The sequence below is a fragment of the Euprymna scolopes genome, chromosome 1, assembly GCF_053919585.1.
Source record: "Euprymna scolopes isolate OS-2025 chromosome 1, ASM5391958v1, whole genome shotgun sequence".
Lineage (NCBI taxonomy): Eukaryota > Metazoa > Mollusca > Cephalopoda > Sepiida > Sepiolidae > Euprymna > Euprymna scolopes.
This window is the reverse complement of record NC_136482.1, coordinates 100,860,941-100,886,136: the sequence shown is the minus strand read 5'-3', so window position 1 is coordinate 100,886,136 and position 25,196 is coordinate 100,860,941. Positions and strand designations below refer to the sequence as shown.

General features: G+C 31.6%; 1 protein-coding gene across 2 annotated transcripts in view; it reads left to right on the top strand.

Moving 5' to 3' along the window:
* The first annotated feature begins 1,091 nt into the window (after window positions 1–1,091).
* LOC145260433 (lysine--tRNA ligase-like) overlaps window positions 1,092–25,196 on the top strand; it is a 38,460-nt gene continuing 14,355 nt past the window's right edge. The window contains exons 1-10 of one of the 2 annotated variants that reach the window (XM_080118483.1): window positions 1,100–1,218; window positions 5,773–5,965; window positions 9,044–9,188; window positions 11,646–11,811; window positions 15,291–15,384; window positions 16,723–16,805; window positions 19,105–19,208; window positions 21,067–21,192; window positions 24,607–24,726; window positions 24,845–25,007. In XM_080118483.1, the coding sequence (XP_079974609.1) occupies window positions 5,823–5,965; window positions 9,044–9,188; window positions 11,646–11,811; window positions 15,291–15,384; window positions 16,723–16,805; window positions 19,105–19,208; window positions 21,067–21,192; window positions 24,607–24,726; window positions 24,845–25,007 (1,144 nt within the window). In that variant the 5' untranslated portion in view covers window positions 1,100–1,218; window positions 5,773–5,822. Of the gene's footprint in view, window positions 1,219–5,772; window positions 5,966–9,043; window positions 9,189–11,645; window positions 11,812–15,290; window positions 15,385–16,722; window positions 16,806–19,104; window positions 19,209–21,066; window positions 21,193–24,606; window positions 24,727–24,844; window positions 25,008–25,196 lie in introns of both variants that reach the window. The other variant, XM_080118570.1, reaches the window with a different exon arrangement.

Genomic DNA, 25,196 nt, shown 5'->3' with positions numbered 1-25,196 from the left:
TTACGAAAACTGCATTTTATATGTAATGTCATTCTGAAATGGATAAGTATCGAAAATTTCACGAAAATCTGATCATTAGTTGATTTTTGCTAGATTTATTAAACACGGGTATGTCTATTACATGGAAACGTTATTTTAAAGCGCCAATTATGCCAACACGATTTTCGTCTCGCAATTTCATTATTTTCGTTCGATGAAAAAAACTTTTTTTTTAAATTATTACTGGTTTATTTTGCCCTTCTTCTTTTAAATGGTACAAAATTTATACTGATAATATTAATTTATAATAAAGTTACATCGTGTTACATATAGGGTGGGGTAATTCTGTGGTGAATTTTGGCAGTTCCTATTGCACAAATATTAAGCATTTTGTAGCCCCCCCCCCCCTCAGATTTTGTTTGTCCCTTTTTACCGAACAAAATATGGAACCCCGTAGGTAACCAAATGAACATTCAGTAAAACCGTATTTCATATTTAATATACAAATGTTTATAATATTATTAATCGTTAAACTGTATAAATCTTAAAACCTAACAAAATTATAATAAAGATTACTTATTCATTGCAGTTTGAAGAAGATAAACAAAGGTTTTAAAAAATCATTAAGTCGCTTCTGCTTTTCCATAGTTCGTATAGTTAACACAAATCTGACGTCATGGAAACATGCGGTTCATTTTTCACAATCGTTTGGCAGACCCTAGTGTCCAGTAAGTGACAGAAAGAAACAGCTGCTCTTTTTTTTCTTTTCTTTTCTAATATTTTAAATAATTAAAAAAAGTTTTTCTTTTTATAATTTCGGAGCGAATCTTTTTTTTTTTTTTTTTATCCCCCATTATGTGAGGAAAAAATGTAATTAATTTTAGAAATATTTTTGAAAGTTTTAATTTTAAAGGTAAAAAAGGTTGTTGCATCTTGTTTCGAAAAAAAATAGCAGACTAATTTGAACATTTTTTATTTTAATAAAATCTTCTTTTATATAAAATATATTTTTGTTTTACTAAATTTCCCACGAAGCCAAAAATACATGGAATTATGTAAGTATAAAATGAAAATTCTATGAAAATTGCGTCATCCGAAGTAGTGGGTTCGTTTCGTTTCGTTTCGTTTCGTTTCGTTAGTTTTCTCTCGACTCGCCATTTTTTTATGTAACCTTTGGCGTAGAACATTGTGCACGTGGTACTACTGCAATATGGCTGACGAGGAGAATATCAGTAAGAAGTGAGTCCTTTAAAATACACATTACTTCTATCAAACACGCAATTAAGTAACAAAATGATAATTTTAAAAACTATTTGTATATTTTGTGTAATATTGTTGTTTCTATTTCGTCGGACTAACTTTAGAAGTATCACTAAACAAGACCCATTTCACCTTTATTGTCTTCGTTTTATTTCCCGGCATTGGTTGCATTTTTTTATTCTTAATATGAACAAAAAAAGTTTTCAGTTTTGCTTTTAATTTAATTTCCTGGGAAAGCGTATATTGTAGATTAACATTTGAAGCTACCATGCCCTTTAAAAAAAAAAAAAAAAAAAAAATGAGATTCTACTTATTTTAGGCGATTACGTGTGAACACCTTGAAAAACTTAGCGGAAAGAAAAAAATTATTTTAGATATGGGATCACTCAGTTTGTCATATACATTTAACGTAAAACGATCCTCATTTCCGAGCGTTTTTTAGGGCAATTTACTTCTTTTATATCATCTTCTTTGATTACGCGAGATAAATTCTGTGTGGTTAAGTGTAATTTTACGACCTTGCTAATAGTGTTGAGAGTCGGAATCGGAAAAAAAGTATGCCTATTTTTCAATGCCAAAAACAATTCGGTAATTTTTTTACGACGTGCCCTAGCGTATTATAAACACCTCAACCTGCCATGTTAAGAACGGTTTTCGGAATAAACACCCACCCCCCTTCCCAACCTCGAAAGCCGTTCTTAACATGTGTTGATTGGGGTGGTTTATGCTGGAGCAGGTCGTAAAAAATACCAACGATTCTTTTAATTGTTTTATTTGTTTGCTTTTGTGGGTTTGTATTAGTAATACAATGTATTACTGTACACATAGATTCGAAAAAGGGGTTTGTATTACTGTACACATAGATTGGAAAAAGTTGTCAAAAAACAAATATATAACAAATAAATGTTATCAAAGGCAAGATAAGTTACTTTTCTACCTAACTGGATATATTTTTTGTGTTTTTATTCAGTGTAACATGTTTATTCAGCTCGAAAAACATGCAATGTTTACCGATGTATTGGAAAATTCAAAATGGCGGCCAACTCTCTCTCGGAGAGGGTAAGTTTGGGAAAAGGTATTATAAATAATAAACTAGACAAAATACGGTTAGAAATTCGCTCAATATATGTTACCGTGACATAAGTTGACATATATTCGGTTGGTTTTTAATAGTATTTTGTCTAGTTTATTATTTATAACATCTTTTCCCAAACTTACCGTGTTAAAGAGACAGTCGGGTGCCATTTTGAATTTTCCAATACATACATCGGTAAACACTGCATGTTTTTCGAGCTGAATAAACATGTTACATTGAATAAAAACACAAAAAATATATCCAGTTAGGTAGAAAAGTAACTTATCTTGCCTTTGATAACATTTATTTGTTATATATTTGTATTTTGACAACTTTTTCGAATCTATGTGTACAGTAATACAAACCCCTTAGGGTTGGTAGTAAAAAATTTTAGATACATTATTTCAAAAGATTTCATTTCAATTTAACATTTTCTGAAACAATCTTCATTCTGACTCCTAATGTAATTCCTTTTCTTGAATAAAAGTCTTCTCAATTATTAAATCATTTCTTTCTGATAGGTTCATAAGAGTTGAGGGGCAAAAATCAGAAGCTCACAGTATTAATGCCGGTGTCCCTCAGGGATCCATCCTGGGCCCAACTCTTTTCCTGATCTACATTAATGATCTTCCAAATCATATCCTTACATCATTTGTAGACATTTATGCTGACGACACTACCATTTATGGTAGCACATCTAAGACAGTAAACGTAAACGACCAAGTTCTCTCCAATTCTCTCTCCTCTGATCTTAAGCACGTAGTACAATGGGGAAAGGAGTGGCTGGTTACTTTTAATGCATCTAAAACCAAGCTTCTCTCTTTACATCATCAACATTCTAATCCACATTTGGCATCAATTGAAATGAATGGCTCTCGTCTTCAGGAGGCCTCAAGCTTCTGGGCTTGACCATTACTCCTGATCTTAAATGGAACACGTACATCAAATCTGTTGCCAAGGCCGCTGGAAAAATGGTGGGATCTTTCTATCGATCCGGTAAATATCTCACTGCTGATGCTATTCTCTATCTATATAAGAGCCAGGTACGTCCAAGGATGGAATACTGTTGCCACATCTGGGCAGGAGCTGCTAGAAAGGACTTGTCCTGCCTTGATAAAGTTCAAAATAGACTTCGTAGCCTCGTAGATGTTCTTTTCTCCTCCTTGCAACCTCTATCTCACAGAAGAGATGTTGCGAGTTTGTCTCTGATGTATCGTTATTTTCATGGAAAGAGTTCGACTGAGCTTCAATCTATGGTCCCCCCTCGCCAAACTTTCACAAGAAACACTCGTCTAGCTGTAAACACTATCAATAATTTCCCCCACTCTTTATCTGTGCCTAAACCTAAATGTAGATTCCATGAACAAAGCTTCTTTCTTAGAACTGCACGCCTGTGGAATTGTCTTCCGTTTTCCTGCTTTCCGGCTGACTACAATATGGTTGTCTTCAAGTCTAAAGTAAATAAGTTCTTGATGAGCCGTTCCATATAAGTTATCAAATTTACCCAATTTTCATTACTAATGATTACTATATTGTCCAATTTCTACTGTACACTCTTTAACCCTTATCCTTGAGTGGCCTCTGGGCCTTGATAATGTGGTGATGCCTATGTAAAAAAAAAAAAAAAAAAAAAAAAAAGAGAGAGACAATCTAATTTTAAATTGCTCTAGGAGCTCTCACTGGACATTAAAATAAAACTTTCTAACGTTCTAAATATCGGCTTTTTAAATTTTGGTGGTTGGAAAAGATTTTCATGTACTTCTTAATTTAAATCTAATAATCATATTTTGTCATTTTTTTTTTTTTTTTTTTTTTTTTTTTTTAAATAAATTTATTAGTTGCTTTTCTCCTTCGGTATTGTTTTTTTTTGGGGGGGGGCGATTATGAGATAAAAGTTGACAGTTTCTGTACACTGATCCCCCTCCCCAGTCAGAAAAGTGTTGATATGCTTTTCTGAAAACAAACAAGCTGAGAAAATTTTTAGGCTGTATATGTACAGAGTAAGTAAAATATTATAAATATCGGATCTAGCCAGCCAGCGGCATTATTCACCCTAGGTGGGTTGAACGCCACGGTCTTCCAAAGGAGGAGGAAGTATTTAGGGAATATCAAATTCACAAGTGGTTCCCAGTTGCACGTATATTTTGGTTAGGGGAGATGATGATGTTAGGTTTTTGCAGTTCTTACAAGGTGTCGACATCCTACATACAGCGCTTGGTATTCCCAAATAATCATCCATCTGGTACTGACCGGACTGAACATTGCTTAATTATGATGATCTAATGAGGATCAATTTGTCGACATTATTATACCATATAAAAATATTGTATCTAACCTATTCTTATATTATAATAATGTGTTTTTCTTCCCCCCCCTCCCATTTTTATTTTTCACATTTTTATTTATGTTTCTATTTTCTTTTCATGTTTCATTTTATTGTCCCGTATATTTTCTTTACACGTTTCTTATTTTACTTAAAAGAATCTAACAATCACAATATGGCTGAATACCAAAGTCTGAATCTACCAGGCCTTCGTCTGCACCATTTTCCTTTATGGCTGTGAGACTCGGCCTGTGTGGGCATGTGACCTATGCAAACTGGAGGTATTCAACCCTCACTACCTATGCTGCATCCTCTGTGTCCACTGGTAATAGTTTATCCCCAACAGTACAATTCGTACTCACTGTAAGATCGATTCCCTCCAAAAATCTTTCCTTGCCAGACACCTTTTTTTTGGTTCGGTCACACCCTTCGGTGACACCCAAACTGGAAAAAATGTTGTGGTGGTCAACTTAAAACCTCACTCAGAACAGTGAAGTGGGATACTAACCTGATTGTTGGTCCCCACTTGTACAGGTTTTGTCGCTGGAACCATGAATGGCTTACACTTAAAACAAGAGCAGCCTTGAATGCCTGGTCAACCAATGTTCGGGATGTGGTGAACTTGTTGGAAAGAGCCAGCCCAACCAACCCAGGATGAATGTTGTTGCTATGACAAAAAATGTTGATCATTTTGACAAATTTGTACTCCAATTAATTGCAATTGAGTGATTAGCCTCAGCACATGGACCACACCAGGGACCCTCATGAATTGACTTGTCTCTATTAACACATCTCCATCATTATTTGAGGAAACGCCTTCAGCTTGCTCTCAGCCTACAAAGTTAGCAAGATATCTGAAAATTATTTTGTTAATTGTTGAATTATTTTTTTTTTTTTTTTTTTTTTTTAGTAAATTTATTTATGCATTTTACATTAATCACCTATTGTATAAATCCTTTTTGTACGACGATACAAAGAATTACTCGACACATGTCTTCTCCATTTTAGGATAAATACTACCAAGATATTTCTTTAGTATCTTCATTTACTTGCAAAAATGACACTTAGTCATATACATAGTTATAACCTCTAGGTTTTAGATACATGATCCAATTTTTTCTGTTTTGGTCGCTAGGGAGGACGTGTGAAACGGATCTGCCGGCAAGGTTTGTCCCTCTGAAAACAATGTCTACCAAGCTAGCCTACATTCTTCTGTCTCGAAGGGTTACACAATTACTCACCCGTCGGACACTTGTCCACAAAGTGATACCAGTTCTACCAAGCTCATCATGTAGCTTTCATTCTACCAGCTGGACATTAAAAGCCAGGTAAATTCAGTACCACGGACATCCTTTTCAATGTCTGAAATACTCCTGATGTAGTTTGTAGATAGAAAATTATCAAACAAGATGGGTGTTTTCCCGCCTTTCTTAATTTTTTTAAGTAAATTTACAATATGTTTTGAGAAACTTCATGAAGATGATTTTTCCAGGTTTTACGCCATTTATTCTATATTTTTATTGTCAACTAGTTGTTTTGCTAATTAATTGAATGGATCTATAGCATTTATTAAATAAGATTATCAAATTAAAGATCTAATATACAGAGTTATCTTGTCGGATTTTCAAAATCAGATCCAAATGGCATTTAAACTAACAAATGAAATTCTGCTTTGTCATTTGTTGTTGTACTATGTTATTGGCAACATTATAAAATAGATGAATATTGAAACGATTACTTGGAATCGAAATATAAAAAAATCGGAACTTTTTTAATTATTGAAATCATAAAAAAATTTTAGTCTAATTTCTGATTCCAAAAATAATTCTTTACTCTTTTATTTTGTTTCTTTGTTTAAAACATAATTTTCTATCGCTCATACTAATGATAAAATGATGAATATTTATTGAATTTAAATTACCAGTATGACTAAAACAAATTTAGGTAAATAATAGCACCAGAAAAAATAGCATAGGCAAAAATGACAAAAAGGGTTAGATTGGAAAATTAACGTGGGGAATAGTTCATTATAAATTATTGGTATAGCTAGTTAATACTCAATATAAATAAAACAGTAAATGTATGCGTGTGTGTGTAAATATTTAACCGATAAACTCCTGGTCACATAACATTGAAATTAACAGGAAATAATAAATATTCACCAAGGATGGTTTATAATGAGTAAAATCTTTGTTTGGATGGAGGATTAATGCATACAAAAATTTCAATAAGTTGAAATGCAAAATGTTCATTTTAACTTGCCAACATATTTCTATTACTTTTGCACATGCGCAAATTCATTCATAGCTTGAAGTGGTTTAATTTTGAACCTTTCTTCTCTATCTGTCGATAACTCAAACAGTAGGGAAGTGGATGAAGTGCTAAATGTTTTGGTTTCAGTTCTAGCTGATGGCACCCAAGTCAATTTTGTTCAACCTCGGATGTATCAACTTACAAGTTGTTTCAATAAATGAGATAAATATTACTCTTCATATCTTCAGATGGTTTAAATTAAAATAAATTATAAGGAAAAAAATTGGGTTTTTCTTTTTTTTTTTTTTTTTTTTTTTTTTTTTATTATATAAAATTAAGAGTGGGAGTAATGCATTAAGAGGGGAGAAGGAAAAATATTAGAGAGAAAATATATCTAAAGTAAATTAGAGGCAATAAAGAAAGAAAAGAATACACTTGTCAGAAAGAGACTGCCAAGTGTATCCTTTTCTTTCCTTTCTTTATTGCCTCTAATTTACTTTAAATATATTTTTTCTTATATTTTCCCCCTTTTCCCTCCTCCCCTCTTTATGCATTACTCCTACTCTTGGTTTTTAATATACATATGTAATCAGAAAAACAATTTCCTTATAATTCATTTTAACTTAAATCATCTGAAGATATGAACTGGTAATCTTTATCTCATTTATTGAAAAAACCTGCAATGGATTAATTTGATACACCCGAGGTTGAAATAATAATAAAAACATATTGCGCTCTACTAACGTATTGAGCACTCTTTTCCTTGTTTTTTATCAAATATACCTCCTAAAATATATATATATATATATATATATATATATATATATATATATATATATATACAGTGCCCGCACAAAGAAAGTCCGCACTTGTAATTTTATCAAAAACTGCAAATTTAAGCTAAATTTAATCTAATTGTTTAAACAACCTATACCTCATTTGATTCACCTTTTATTCCTCTATAATTTTACCTGTTCATATTTGACTTGAAATATTCTAGTGTTCACGTCAATTTAAAAAAATAACTTCTAATTGAGGAGGCAAAAAGAAAGTCCACGGCAATAAATTTGCTTAAAACCAGATTAAATTATCACCCCTAAATCAGTTTAAAATATCCACCAACAGGCAACAAAGCATCTCTAATCGTATATTGTTGTCGTTCCAGGTTATACAAGGTAACATTTAGTCCATATGCCACGACTTTCTCTTAGTAATCATCAGGAGCTCATTTATCTCCATCTTCATGGTTTATCCAATCGAGAAATTGGCCACAGATTGAAATGTGATGAGAAAACCAAAACACAGGTAGTGTTCGTGATGCCTCTAAATCTGGTCATACTAGAGTTACTTTTAACAGGGAAGACAATGCTATCAAGATCCGCAACCTAAGAAACAGATTTGAAACGGCTCCCCAAATCCAACAACATTGCAATCTTGTTAAAAAGTGCTCCCTTTCTACTGTCAAGAACAGATTAAAGGAATTTAATTTGCAAGAATATGTTGCAAGATTTCTGTAAAGAACAGAAAGCGCTGTCAGGACTTTGTCAGATGCAATGAAGATCATGACTCTTCATATTGGTCAAAAGTGCTTTTTAGCGATGAAAGCAAGTTCAATAGGCTAGGCAGTGGTGGTAGGCAGTACGTCCATCGGAGGAAAGACAAAGAATTTAATCTTAGGTGCTCAGTTTCAAGCTGCAAGGTGGTAGGAGTTCAGTTTTGGTGTGGGGCATTATTAGTACCAATAGTCCAGGGCCTATAGTTCGCTTGCAAGGTCGAATTAATTCGACCAAGTACATTGATATGTTGACTAAGCATTTTCTACCTTACTTTGGTCGGAATTTGGGTGATGATCCCATCTTTATGAAGGATAATGCTCCCATTCACACAGTTGGCAATGTCAAGAGGTTCCTGGAAGAGCATGATATTCCGTGTTTGGATTGGCCTGCACAATCTCCAGACCTCAATCCTATTGAAAATGTATGGCATTGCATCCAGCAACAGCTACATAATGATAAAATTTCAAATTTGGAAGAACTTTGGACAAAAATTAAAGCGATTTGTCAGGTTGCAAAACATTATTTTCTATCTTATCTTTTTAATGGATGTTTGTTTTTGTTTATTGACCAAGATTTTTGTTGTTTGTTTGTTCTTAGTGAATTGAAGCGTCGCCTGAAGGCTGAGAAGAAGGCCAAAGAGAAGGCGGAGAAAGCTGAAAAGGCAACTGCAGTGAATACAACAAAAGAAGTGAAGCAAGAGAATAAGCTGATCAGCACTGATGATGAGGACATTGACCCAAACGTAAGACTCGGATTAGAAATCTGTATTTATCCAACCGATGTGTTGCCCAGAAGTCTTTCATTTTCGTTTCACTTTTTTTTTTAATTGCAATAGTACCAGGGTTCACACAGACTTGAAAAGTCCTTGAATTTTAACTTTTGCCTTGATAAGGCCTTATTTTAATTATTACCTTGAAAAATCCTTGAAAATATCTTGAAATGCCTTGCAAATTGTATTCTTTATGTCCAGTAAAAATTTGTGTTGAAATATCAAAAATAAAATCAAAATAAATCTATCTCCATTTTTGCTTTCATTGATCATTTAATGAGGGAGTGGTAGGTAGTGCAGGAGCCATAAATAAAAAAATGACTGTCCCCTCTCCCTCAACTTTCCTTCTGCGGATGGGACTCTCCAATGGCAAATTCTTTTTCCTACCCCACAAAAGAAAATTGTGATAACCTAAAATGAGGCTGGACAAGACTAGCGATTTTGGTTGGAAATGTAAAAGCCATAAAAAGAATTAATATTTAAGATGAAATAAATAGCATTTAAAATTACATAAAAACACACAAAAGATGATGGAGGTAGGTTTCAAAGTAACTTTTATTGGTTATAGTAACATTTATTTATTTCATATTTGATTTTTTTACCACTTTTTTTTAATCTCTGTCAATTGTAAAACACCCCAAATTTTGTTTTGAAAACTTGAATTTTGTCTGGAAAAAGCTTTCAAAAACTTTGAAAATGAACATTGAAAATCTGTACGAACCCTGAGTATTTAAACTTAAAATTTAAATTTATAAATAATAATAACAATAAAAATAATAAACTAACAGCCAGGGATACCAAATCAGCATCTGGTGCTACTAAATCAGGATGTCTGAAAATATTGGTTTCCTGACTTAAATGCACCTAATATCGATGTTATCATTTTTATTCCTTTTTCTTTGCAACACTCAGTCATGTTTTGCTAAGCCAAAAACAAAAATAATTTTTTTTCTATAAAACTAAACACTATGAATAAATATTTAAAGGTATAAAGAATTTGAAACCTGAAACCTTTTTTCTAAAATTACTGAATTTGGCATTAATAACCCGAAAAGGGTTGATATGACATAAAACAAAACAACCAAACCAGCAGGCAAACCGTTACTGTGCTGATTATGCGATGAATGAAAGAAGAAAAAATGGGTACATAATGGTTTTGTGTAAATAGGAATGAAAGAAGAGAATCTCTACAATTATATAAAAGGAACTTTGTGTGTGAAGAAGTTCATTCCTTATGAACTCTGAAATGGCTGGGCCGATCTGGCAGTCAATAAGTATTGATGATCAGAAAAAAATTATTAAAAAAAGAAACAGACGATTTTGTTAGTTAATACCTTATACAGCCTAACATCACAAATGTGTTTTGAGAAGTTTTATTATCACACAAGCAGAAAGACTCACACATAATCAACAGTAAGTTATTTGAAATGAATGTTTCTGTTTAGAGCACAAATGAACCATGATAGTTGACTTGTATTTTAAACTTTAATTCAAGTATATACATATATAAAAATAATTTTATAAAATCAACAGTAGGTTATCTACAGTGCAATATAGGCTTCAATAAATTGTGGACTAAGTCACTGCGGGGAGACATATGAAGCTTCCTCCTGGTGCAGCTGATGGATCCCCAACTAGAGCAGGTAATCAATCGATTTGATTGAAAAATGGACTATTTTACCGATTTCGATGATAATAAAAATATAAGAGTGTGAAACATTCGTTGATCATCATTCAATCCCAGGCAATGTTGGGTATTCCTGCTAGGGAGTATTAAAGAAATTTGAAATGAAATCTTAAAATTTTGTTTTATCTTACACTATTGCATTTATATTTCCATAAATGATTAATTAATAGTAAATGATAACAATTCAATGCATAATTATCGACACTTGCTACTGAAATAATTTGTTGAACAAGCAATATCCAATCAGAATAATACAGATAAAAAAATATATTAATCAACAATGAAATGTTTCTGCAATGTGACACTCAGTCTATTTATTTTCTGAAAGAACTCTTGACAAGCTCTTAAGGAACCTGGTTGAGAAACTCTATTCTAGTCTAACTTGGAAATATTTTACAAAGGGCTCAGCTCGAAATTCTGTATGAGTTTCTGAGTTCAATTGAAAGGGTGCCAACTTTGAAAAGATGCACCTGAAAAAGTCTGCGGTTACAATTGGCTAAAACATTATGAATATAACAATTAATATGAGAATAGTAGTCCAAGTAATACAATATTATTCAAGACATAGATCATTTAAGTCCACTGGTTATTGAGTTGCTGTGATAATAATTTTCATTTTTCTTTTTTTTTGTAGACGTTTGAATTGAATAATGTGCCATATATATGTTTGCCATTTTTGTTTTTAGAAAATTATTAAATATAAATATTTCAATTTTTTTTTTTTTTTTTTTTTTTTTTCACAGGAATATTTCAAGCTTCGTAGTAAAGCAGTTGCAGCCCTTAAAGATACTGATTGTCAGCCTTACCCTCATAAGTTTCATGTTAGTATTTCTCTAGAGAAATTCATTGAAACTTACCAGAACACAGAACCTGGTACTGTTTTAGAAAATGAAACTGTCAGTGTGGCAGGTAAGAACAAATCTTGTTTATTTTCTAAACCAATGTTTCTCAATCTTTTTTCTCCATTTCAGAATGTAATTCGATTCATTCTCGTTTAACTGAAAATGATGATTCTAAAAAAAAATATCCATTTTCTTCAAACATGAAGTAAAGTCAGTCTTTTTGTTTCTTTGTTATCGATAACTTTCTTTCTACAACATCAATATTTGATTCAAGTTCATCAGACTTTTCTTGTGGATCTGAAGGAAGCTTTGGACATAAGTGTCAAGAAATGTCTGGTGGACTTTGCATAAATTAGGGACAAGCAGTTAGTTGGTGACATTTCTTCAAGCAATGTACAGAAATGCTCAAAATTGTGTTTGACTTAACGGAACATTTAGTTACGGCTTTAATGTTAAAGTGGGAGTACATCAGAGTTCTATACTGAGTTCCTTGCTTTTCATTTGTGCCTTAGACGCATGGTCCTGGATATGACCTTAAACTATATCTGATGGTGAGGCCCCAACTTGTGGACTTTGGGGAGTGTGGAGCCACCCCTTAATTGCCATTGCTCCCAAGTCCACTCTGACTCGGAGTGGTAGTATCTGTTAGGGTCCCAACCATGGGTTAAATAGAAACTGACTGGAAAAAAAAATTATTCCATTAAAAAAATTTTCTTCAAAATCAATGGATTCAGTGTTAAATAACCTGAAAAGGGTTGATATGCCATAAAACAAAAACAACCAACCAACCAACCTTAGACACATCCAGAGAGTTTTGTATGAGTTATCTGGAAAGGACATTTTATGCTGATTTAGTACTTACTTGTTAAGTTAAAAACTTAGAGGAATGCTGTGAAAGGTAAAAAGTGAATAGTACCAAGACCAAATTGATGATTAGTGATGAACTGCCCTTGGGAAAAGGAAAATTCCCATGCTTGGTTTGTAGAAAAGGAGTTGGGTGCAACTCAAATTTTTTGTAGTACTTGTAAGCATTGGATACACAAGACATGCAGTGGAATTACTGGTAAGTTAAGAGAGGATAAGGAGAGTCTGCAAAATGTGTAAGACAATGAAGGCAGATGAGTTTTCTAATATGGACCAAGTATATTTGGATGGTAAAAGTATTGAGGTTGTCCAAAAGTTGCTAATTGGAGCCTAGAGAGGAGCTGATGCTAGTGTTATTGCAAGAGTTAGTAATGGATTACTAACCAGCAGAACATCAGAAGAGTCTATTAGGCATGTGTACACAATGATGATGTAGAGAAGTGAAATTTCACCAATGAGGACGTGCATTTCATAAAGAGAAATGATGATGGATGTGTAATGTGAGTCTTAAAGATGACTTTAGAACTAATGACCTCGGGGGAAGATTTAATCTGGACAATATAGGGAGATGTGTGCAGAGCATGATGGTAATGGTATGGTAATATTCAAAGTATGGATGAAAGCTTTTTGGGTTAGAAGATATAGAATAAGCTAAGGTGGCAGTGGAAAGTCAAGAAAAACATGAGGAAATTATAAGAATGGATTTGAGAGAAAGAGGGATAGGTTAGTTTGGAAGTAGATTTTTAAAAACTGTTTAACATATACCACCATGTAAAAAGGATGTTAAACTCATGATGATGATGATGATTGTTGCAGCATGTTGTTAAGAAGAATAAAATGTAATTTGATTTAATTCCTTCCAGAAAATACTTTATTTGGGTCTGAATTACTGTCAAATTGCTACCATCTTACAAAAACAAAAACAATGAAAAGGGACATAACTCTGTATTCATCTACAGTTTTTTTTTATATTTATATTTTTATTTTACATATTTTGGACTGCTGTCTTATCTTGTTAGTTATTATGTTCGCAACATTTCAACCATTGTACTCTTCATCGGTTGCCTTTTTTTGTAATTTCTAACTGAACTGTTTATTTAATTCACGCGAATACATTACTCATTTTGTGTTCTATACCTTTTTAGATATATTGTATAAGTTTAACATTGAAATTTATTTTTTACAATACATTATGTAATAGGCTGGGGAGGGTTGTTGATGCTAATCTTTCTCTAATTGTTCGGCTTATTAGTCGGGGTCTAAAAAATCACCCGTGTTGAGTGATCTCTCAGAGGTTTGTATCCTGTGAAAGTCTCATTTTTCTCTTTGTGGTATTTATTTCCAACCCTGTGAACTAAAGTGTTTGTTTAGCAATGTTACATTAGCATTAAAAAAAAAAAAAAAAGGTAATCTAATGCATAATATATTGTAGAAGTTAAATTTTAAATAAGTTCCTGCATTAGTTTAACAAAAATAATTGAATACAAGATATATAAAAGACGTTGAATGTTTGTTGATAGCAATCTGCACCCAGTGGAGTAAATGAAGGATTCAATTTAAAGTTAATGCCTCTGAAAAAAATGAGAGATTACCATGGTCGAAACGCTGTAACCATAACAGACTTGTAAACATAAGCAATAACTCATCTCACAAGTATTGTCAAACAAAATTGTTTGTTTGTTATTTTCATTATTATACATTCAAACTTAATTTAATGAATAAACATAATTTGTTAAAATTTTAAATGTTTTATGAAGAACTTCTTAAGTGAAATCTTTTCAAGTTTTATTTTAATTAAAATTAATAACCCCTATTAACACAATACAAATGATTATTGTACAGTGTGACATAAAACAAAATTCTACCAGTGAAATTGTTAAACCTTTCTGCAATCCATTTATATTTGATTCAAAATAAACTTCTGTCTATGCCTGACTGGTCCACCAAGTTTCATCATGAATGTTCAACAGTCTTTATTTTAGCGTTGTTCTATGATGAGTTTGCTGATAATCTCATCACTGAACTCCACCCCTTACTAGACTTTTATCTGTGTGGTTATTTAAAAGATAATGCCTTTCAAGCAATATCCATATTACTGAATTAAAGAGGGGCATCACACTCAAATTCAGGACTGTCAAAAGAGGAGTGTGTCAATTATTGACAATTTTTCATGTATCCAGGAATACTTATTGAAAGACAAAAAGAAAAAACCCTGTTGAACACTCACTATTGAAACTTGGCGGACAAGCCAGACCTATTAAGTGATTGTGGTCACTATATATCATCTGCCTTGTCTCTTCTTGACGAGAATTTATTAATAAAAATCCAGCTTTTTAGTTATGGAATGATCTAAGCTAGATCAGCTGGATTCTTGAAGTTAGACCCATTTAGTAATGCACCTGATAAATCAGTATTTGATTTTGATTAGCCAATGTCTTTTTTCTTCTAAGTTCTTTGTAAAAGTAATATATTTTGCTTTAGTTTCTTTCAGTAAGTACTTTTTCCAGCTAGGAAGCTTTTTTGAGTGGAGGCATTTGCTGTTCATGACTTAAAAAGCATCAATTTCAGAAAGGATTATGAATTTTGTCAGCAATTACAGGGAGTGAAATCATCTTGTAGTTTATAATTTTGGATATTTGTTATACTATGTTGTGTCAGTTTGTGATCTTAAAACTTTTTCAGGCCGGATTCATGCAAAGCGGGTTTCTGGAGCTAAATTACTGTTCTATGACTTACGTGGTGAAGATACGAAGATTCAAGTTATGGCGAATGCAAAGTATGTGCTATTATTTGTAATATCTTATTATTGCTTTAATCGATTTATGAGTAGATTCAGTAAATATTCTTCACAACAAATAAGCATTGAAAATTTTCATATACTTGTGTTACATACATACATATATATATATATATATATATATATATATATATATATATATATATAAGAAGTATAAGAAGTGAGAGATGAAAGTTTGAAGTTGAATAAAACTAATAACTCATCAGATTAATAAGGAAGACAGGAAAGAAAAAAACTCTTTGGGTCCTGGCATTTCGAAGCTAAGAGCTTCTCATTAGAAGAGGAGAAAGAGCCAGAATTATAAATCTAGAGAAAAACTGGCTTAATGAGATCAGCTTAGAAATAGGAAAAGATATATGCATACAGTAGCAGGAAGTAGAAAGTGTAGGAATCTGGGGCTTTTTTAGAGCCGTCTTGATGGATTTATATACAATGCTTTCTTATCTTTTTACACATTGATGTGTAAGCATGCATTCACTTCTATCTCTGATCACTCAGTTACTGATCCGCAGGATCTTTTCGATATGAATGCCAAAGTTCCAGATTCAGTCTTTGAATTCCTTGTAAATGGCTCTATTCCCATGGACTCTATTTGGCAAATCCTGTAAAGTTTGAACTACTTTTATTATGTATATTTTTTTCTCTGCTGATTATAAGTTTTATTTATATTTCTCTGCTATCCATTCTTATGTACTCCCACTTTTTTTTTTTTTTTTTTTTACATTAAAACCATGTATACAATATTAATCAATCTATCTTTACATTTGAATTTATTTTTAATGTCTATTATGCTGATAAAAATTACAAAATTTATTCAGGTTATAGTCAGCTAACATACTTGATTTCTCGTATAGCACTACCAGAAGCAATGACAATGCAAATCAGCCTTCACTTTTTTCTCCTAACGCCTATATCTCCCCTGTGCATCTTATGTTTTTCAAATTTATTTCATAAACATATTTCAGATAAAATAAAAACTTATTTTTTTAATTTTGCTATTAAAAGTGAAAATAAAAACTGTTATTTTTATCTGTATAATTTTGTTATTTTTTTTTTGTATACTTTTCAATAATGACCTTTTCTCATATTATATTTCAATAAGTCATTTCACAATAAAAATACTGAAGAACAATAAAAGTGAAGGAACTGATTTGCCTTATCGCCGCTTCTGGTAGCACCACACCAGAAATTAGGAAGTGTGTTAGCTGACTATAACATTTCCTTTCTCTTTTTTAATATTTAAACAAGGTTTCCTTATGAATTAATATTAACCTAAGTTTTTATTTATCTTCTCTTTTGTGCCCATGTTTATCTTAGGTACTATGCATCTGAAGAAGAATTTTTGTCTGCCAATGACAAAGTAAAAAGAGGAGATATTGTTGGTGTAAGAGGTCATCCAGGTTTGTAATTTTGTGCTTAATTTTAAATCCACTGAAATAGCAATTAACTTTCTGTACCTACCTGGTATTGCTCAGCTGAGAATATTGTTGAGTGGAAGGAGATGAAGAAAAAATAATTAAAAATATAGTCATGTTTAGAATTTTTGAAACTTTGTTGGGGGGGGGGTTATTACAGTTTTTTTATATATGTGTCTTGTTTTTATTATACAGTAGGACCCTGGGATACAGCATAAATCTGTTCCAGGGTTGGGATCGTAAAGTGTAATTGCCATATGGTTGGGCCTAAGCAAAATTTTATACAGTACATGTTAAAAATTAGTAACAAAATACAATACAGTTTATTATACACATATATTTAATCAAATAACATTATAAATAACACCGTAAGACGGGGCAAATACCATAACCAAAGGCCAAAAAAACATCATAACCTGAAAAATCTCTATTCCCGTGGTTCTACTGTACTGCATACTAGAAAAAATATGGTACCTGTTGCCTCTTCTTCACTCTCAGCTAAGGGTTTAGTAGTATTACTACATGTGGTAATATTTTCTTTTTGTTTATAATGGACTATACTAATCTCAAGTTTTATAGTATACTATATCCATTATACAATGTGTCTATTGTACAATGTATATATATTTCCAAGGAATAGGCATTTGTCTCTGATTAGTTGTTTGGTGAACCTCCGCTATTCAACAAAAGATGTATTACATAAGCATATGAATCAAATATTACGAGTGTGAAATAAATCTAGTTTCGGAATGAGAACTAACGATATATATCTTGAGGAAGTCTTGAAATAAAGACAAAATATTGAACATATAATTTGGTTTGTTCCTGCTTCGTCTCTCCATGTTGGAATATCATTTCCATAATTTGTATCATATATATATATATATATATATAAGCTTATTACAGAAAATAAACTATACAGGTTAGTGACATAACTAAATACTACAGGGTGGTCGCTAGGAGAACTGGGAAATTTGAGCTTGTAAATGTTTTATCATAGTGCAGGAGGAAAAAAAATAAGTTTCTTGTGAAGAGATGTGTCCACAAATGTTTCACAATATTAGAAATGTAATGGATGACAAAATATAGACATGATGGTGCAAAGACTCGCACAACAAAATTTCTTCAGCAATCTACTCCTGATTTTACTGCACCAGAGGATTGGCCCTCAAAAAACTGAGACTTAAATGTCATGGATTACATGGTATTGAGAGCTGGTTATGAACAGAAACTCGAAAATGTCAGCATGACATAGACTCTATTAATGCTTCGAAAATGTGATTGGCAAGAGCTTGGAATTATATCCCATAATTTGCTTTTCAAAATGTCATGTAAGTTTAAATTTCTAGGTTAAGACATTGCTATGAAGTGCACAGACATTTTTAAATTCTTCTTTTATGTTTGATTTTATGAATTGATTTTCAAAATCTTTATAAATGTCATTTTTTGTAAAACAAAACTATTGTTTGACAAATTTCCCGCTTTTCTAGCGACCACCTTGTATTATTCATATAATATAATACAAAGTACAAGAGTGTCAAAAGTTGTTTTTTAGTACAATTTCATATAATTTGTCATTGGAATATTACAGAACTATACAGCAGAATCTCCCATCCTACTGGACTTCCATATCCTTTTTTATTCTGTTTTCATAACAGTTTTGTAATACCTTTCCGTTATAATTTTGTGGAAGAAGTAGTTATGGTGGGAGAAAATGATGTAGTATTTCTAAGTCTCCTAAGCCTATAACAACTTCCTTATATATTTTTTGTTATCTAGTGCCTGTATACTACCAAGTACGCAATGGCAGGATAACTTAAATGCTTCCTATAGTCTATTTGAAGATAAGAATCCTCTCAATTTCCTCATCCTTCAGCCCCTCTAGAATCTGAAGTTTGATAAAGATGTTCTTGGGCTTAGTAGAATAGTATATTTTAGAAAGTTGTGCCATTCATTTCTATGGCTTTTACAAACCTCTTAATTGGTCTGAAGGACTTATTTATGTAGTTTATTGCAGAAACATAAAAAAAGATTTCGGAGTTTACCCTTATATCTATACACATATATCTAATAAAAATTGGGGGGGAAAAAATGGGAATTGTATCTGAAATCGGCAGGAATTCATTTAGAACACTTGTTTTTATGCTTGCCTCAATTGACTTGTAAATCAGTTAAATCAGAAGAGTCTTAGTTCATAATTTGATTTACTTTTGAGTTGTAGACAATTTCTTTTATATATTAAATCCATCTTTTTATGAACGTAAAACTTTTTTTATTTTTTAAGGTAAAACTAAGAAGGGAGAATTGAGTATCATTCCACGAGAATTAGTTCTGTTGTCCCCTTGTCTTCATCAACTGCCTCATCTTTATTATGGTGTCAAGAATCAGGTGTGTCTTAATTTTCTTTCACATAATGCTATTTTTTACCCCAATCATCATATTTTATAGTGTATAAAAATCATACTTTACGCATTTGTGGTATATTACAAATCTCATCTGAAATAATATTGATTTAAATTTAATTGAATATTGATATTTGATTTAAATATTAGAGATTTTGGTTCTTGTTTAGAATTCGACTTAAAAAACAAATTCGGACAAATCTTTATAATGCATGTACTCATCAAGGAATAAACCTGTTATGTTCCCAAAATCATGTAAATTTATCAAGTAGATCTTTTTTTAACTATGAAAATCAAAATTGACGATTTTTACCAGTTGAACAGTTTTATTTTGAATACAAACACAATCTCGGTAGTTGAATTGAGTTATCATCCTTCGATTTTAACACATTCTAAAATAATTTATTAGTTCCCATCTCGCTGGTCTTGCTCATCATAAAATTTGATTTTCTTATAGTTAAAAAAATTATTTAATCAATTTACATGATTTTTGCAATATGAGATCTTCATTCTGTCACAGGCACGTACATCATAAAGATTTGTATGTTTGTTTTTTGGGTTTTTTTTTTTAATTAAATCAAATTCCAAATAAAAACCAAGATTTCTTAACTTTATCCTACAGTTCTCAAAAAGAAAATGTACATCTAGAGTTATGTCCCTTAATTTTTATCCAATCAAACAAAATAATTTGATGCTTATCTATAAAATGTGCAGGTGAAATATGGCAGTTTCAAATAAATTTACAGGGAAACTTTTGGTACTTGTTTTTGCAAACGGTACAGTGGACAGATCGATTTTTTTTTTTTTTTAATACGTTGTTTTAAACAAAAACAATATTGCATACTTGTCATGCCGAAAATAGTAAAAAATATAAAAATTACAAACAATCATCATGTAAAAAGTTATTTCTAGTTAAAAGTAATTTTTACGGAAAATTGTGTAAAATTGTATTTTTCTTAGACATTATAAAGTAGGCAGTAGAGTCTAAATGCAGGGGCATAACTCCAAAACAAATATTTTAGATTACTTGTGTCATGGCTGCAATATTTGTTGTCTATAGCGATAGACTTTTTTTTAGCAGTTGTTCTACTTGATGAATCTTCATAATATTTGGATATATTACTATTTTCGACGTGACAATTAAGTACATAATATTGTATTTGCTTAAAATGATATATTTAAAAAATAGATTTGTCAACTATATTTTAACACGCATCAAACTATCATATCAGGCAAAAGTAGGTATCTACACAAAAAAATAAAAGAAAATTATTGAGTAAACTTTTAATTAAAAATATGTTTTATCATATTTTTCTGATTTGCTATTATGACTTGGCAAGATTACAGACTGACTTATCTCCCCTATTTTAAATGCAATGGCAAATTGGAAGAATATGATAAAACTGAATTTTATTTATAATTAAAATTCTACTTGATAATTTTCCCTAATTTTTAGTATAAACATCTATTTTTGCTTTATATGTAAATATATCAAAGAATTTTCCGGTTAATTTACTTGGAACTGCGATATTTCACCTGTGCATTTTTATGAACAAGCACCAATAATTTTATCAGATATGATCAAAAAGTCCTGGCTCTTGTGTTTTATAGTTGGATGTAGACTGAAAAAAATCTGACTCCATTCCATTCTAATTTTTACTGACTCATTCCTGAAAAATTTGCTGATTCCCTACCTTTGATCTTGAGTAATTTTTATACATATATGATTATACTCTTTGAAGAGTTTATTATTACTTATTGCAAGTTGAAATAAAAATCATCTTCTCATTTTATGCTAGAATTCTTCTGTTATAATTGTCTTTTCATAATTTGATCATTTTTAGGAGACAAGATATCGGCAGCGGTATCTGGATTTGATCATAAACAGTCCAGTTAGACATAAGTTCATCACACGTTCCAAGATTATAAATTATATTCGGAGTTTTCTAGATCAAAGAGGATTCTTAGAGGTGAGTACATAATTATTTGAAAATATTTTGAGAACTCTAATGTACAGTTGTAGAAGACATCTTGTAAAATGCTTAGACACTAGAATCAACAATTTTAAGCATGTGACGGCTTACTGCAGAGACCAGCTATATAAATTTATTTATCAATCTACTTTATAATAGCTGTTTTTGACCTGAAAGTTTTTACATTCCGCTGAGTTGATACCAGCAGTATTCTGAGTATATAATATGCTGGGACAATTAATTGGAATTGGGAATTGAAAAAAATCTTAACTTTTTGGGATATCGGTATTGGAAAAATCCAAGCCAAATTTCTGATTCCAAAACTGATTCTTTTCATATTTTTTAAACTTAATTTTCCATTGCTAGTAGTGATGATAAATATTTATTGTTTTTAAACTATTAGTAAAACAAATTTGTTGTTGTTGATCATAATAACATCAAAATGTAAATTTATTTAATTTGCATAAATTAAACAAAACAGAAATTGAAACAATGCAAAAATTCGCTGGGTAACCTTTCAAAAAATGCAATTTATTTTCAAGGTTCCAAAAAATAAAATTACGCATGGTTTTACGATCTTGCCAGTCAGACTTAGGGTTAGTGCTAAAAACCTGGAAACGATGTGCATAGATCATTTTCTATTAAATTTATATACGTCATAATTCTAAAATAATTGTTTTTGTTTTCTTTTCCGGCAAGTTTTCCAATTGTTCACATTAAATAAAAGCAAAATCTCATTTTTAGCTGAGGGTGTTAATCTACAAATCTGACATTATTATTATTAGTAATATTTCTATTATTATTATCTGTATCTTATTTTGATTTTTACATAAACAAATCAATACTATTATATATTTGTCAGTGGCAGTACTGAGAGTAAATGCATGAACATTCGGGAACGTATGGAATAGTTAACAATACCCCCCCCCATTCTTCATGTTAAGAATGGTTTTCTAAATCTTAAGAATGTTATTTAGAAACTCATTCTTAACATGGGAAGGGGTTTGTTAACTATTCTATTCCGACACCATCTTATTTTGCTTACCAATCGTCAACTATTTTCAATTGTTTATGTAAATATTCAAATGGCATTAGTCAACTAACAAAAAATGCAAGTCGGCTTTGTTTTAAAAATATGAACTTTTAGTTGTTTAGCTATTCTCAATCAATTAAAAGGAAAACATTTGAGAAAAATATTTAGAAATATCTACTCGTGTAATATACGCCCCCTCCCTCTATTTTTTTACATTTGTGAAAATAAATGCAGACATTACACAAAGGTTTTACAGTAATTTTTTAAATAAACAAGTGAAGCATGCATGGTCCCCGGTGAGTGCACAGTTGACAAAGCATAAAAAAATGATTAAGTTCAGCATTTGCCCCTCTACCCATTTAGCCCCAAGAGATGTCAAATTCTGATGAAAATGAACAAACGGTGCAGTTTTAGGCCTTAATATATGTAAATTTGAGTTCTGCACTATACAAAAAAAAAATGACTAAGTCCATCATTCCCCTTGGCCCCTCCCCATTTAGCCCTAAAAGTGCCCAAGGCCTTAACATATTTAAATTTGAGTTAGTTCAGTGCCATGCAAAACTGCTAAATAGACATACACGGAAAATTTTGGACAAATATGGTAAATTAGTCCGAAAATTGGAGTGTTTTTATTAGCCCTAAAAGAGCCCCTGGGGCACACCCAAGAGTTAACGCAAAGTATAGACAAACAAAATTATATAGAAATCAGTTAATTAAAAACTTTTCAGAAAGTTTTATAAAAATCCCAGAAATCAATTTTTTTTAATAAGCACAAAAGTGTCAATTTTAGCCATTTTAACCCGAAAAGCATCCCTAGGGAGGCAACACAATTTGTTCTGTTACTTTTTTACTCATCATGTTTTAATGTTTGTGCAAAATTTCAAAAAATTCCAAGGTGTACTTATATTGAGAAAAGTGTGAATGGATGAACGGACAAGGGTGAATTTACAGATCCACCCTCCTTTTGTCGGGGGACAAAAAAAAAAAGCAACAAATCTGTAATCAAATTTTAAAATAATTGGAATCGAGAATTTAGAACAGAATTGATAATTATATTGAGATCGGGAAAGATTTTGGAATCATCCCATCACTAATATAATGTTATAATTTTAACTTAACCACCCTTATCTTTAAGGTTAGGTTAATACTTATCCATCTACACTCTATTTAAGTCTATTGATTTGACCTTCTTATCTATTTTATCTCTCTCTCTCTCTCTATATATATATATATATATATATATATATATAGAATATGAAAACAGAGCAATATGAATATGTTGAATATGAAAACTAGTGGCTACACATATGCAAATATATTTCAGTGACCACCCTGCTAGAGAAAATCACATTATCAGGCCAAGAAGGGGAGATATTCTTAGCCTGATAATGTGATTTTCCCGAGCAGGGTGGTCACTGAAATATATTTGCATATGTGTAGCCACTAGTTTTCATATTCAACATATTGATATTGCTCTGTCATTGAGCATTCTTTGGTAGACACATTGTTTTTGTTTAAATAACTAAACAATACTACCAATAATAAATATATATGGGGGTCCTGGTTTTTAATTTTGCTTGGTTCAGCCAAGCTGATGAGTTGTAAAATGACAAAACGTTTGTGGTGAAATAGATAGGTGATATGAGGTGTACCCCCTTGACCATGAAATGTTTTAAATTTGATGAAATTTGATTGGTTAGTATTGTAAACACATCTGAGGAGGGTAGAGGGATATTATAAATGATCCATGGATTTATTTCAGATGTTTAGTGACAATTCCAATAATTGTCACTAAACATCTAAAATGGAAACCTGGTCTCATTTTTTTTTTTTTTTTTCATTCTTTCATAATATTCAAGTTTTCCTTCGCATATGTGATCTTACTTTCCTTCACTTCTGCTTCTGCTACTACTACTACGTTTCTTTACATCATCCTCTCATTCTGCTTTTCTTATGATGCTACTTCTACATCTATTTCCCTCCTCTTACCACATCCTTTTTTAGTTTACTTTTCACCTAACTCCAATCCTAGACATAGGATTGTTTATCAAAATGTTCATCTTCTTTTTCAGTAATCTACAAGCAAGGGAGATCACCCAAAGAACGGAACTCTCTTTATCCTAATGCAAAGGGAGACAAATTAACACTCTCTTTTAGCACTTATTTGTCCTTCCTTTCACCATCTAAAACATGCAGTGTGCAAACAAGTTTGTCAGAGCTGTAGTATTCTATATAAATTTGAAACTGAAATGATTGTTTACAAAAATAAAACATTTTTAAAAGCACCAAATGTGCTAGTCTAAGGTGAATGTTAGCTAGACATTGTTAAAGTGAAGGTTGTTTATGAATGATGAATGGTTTCTGGTTTTGTTTTTCAGGTTGAAACCCCAATGATGAATATGATTCCTGGTGGTGCTACAGCTAAACCCTTCATTACACACCATAATGACCTCAAGTTAGATTTATACATGAGAGTTGCTCCAGAACTTTATCTAAAGGTAGCATGCTTAGATATTACTCAAGAATTTAAGCTTTTATTTATCAGATGTGCATTTTTTTCTCTGTCTAAGTTTCCAATTATGAATTTAATTATATTTGGTCATTATTTGATTACAGATGTTAATCGTGGGTGGACTCGATCGTGTCTATGAAATTGGCCGTCAGTTCCGAAATGAAAGTATCGATATGACTCATAATCCTGAATTCACAACATGTGAATTTTACATGGCATATGCAGATTACCAAGACTTGATGAAGATGACAGAAGAGTTAATGTCTGGTGAGTTGCTTAAAATAATGAATACAAGAAAAACTAGACTAAAGCATTTGAAGTGCGGCCTCATACCGTGCTGATTCTATATGATATTCTAAAATTAACCAAATTAGAATCTAATCAAGTTTCTGTGCATGCATATTGGCATACGCAATCGTGCCTCATTGAAAAATTTTTATGTTGGCAAACAAAAGA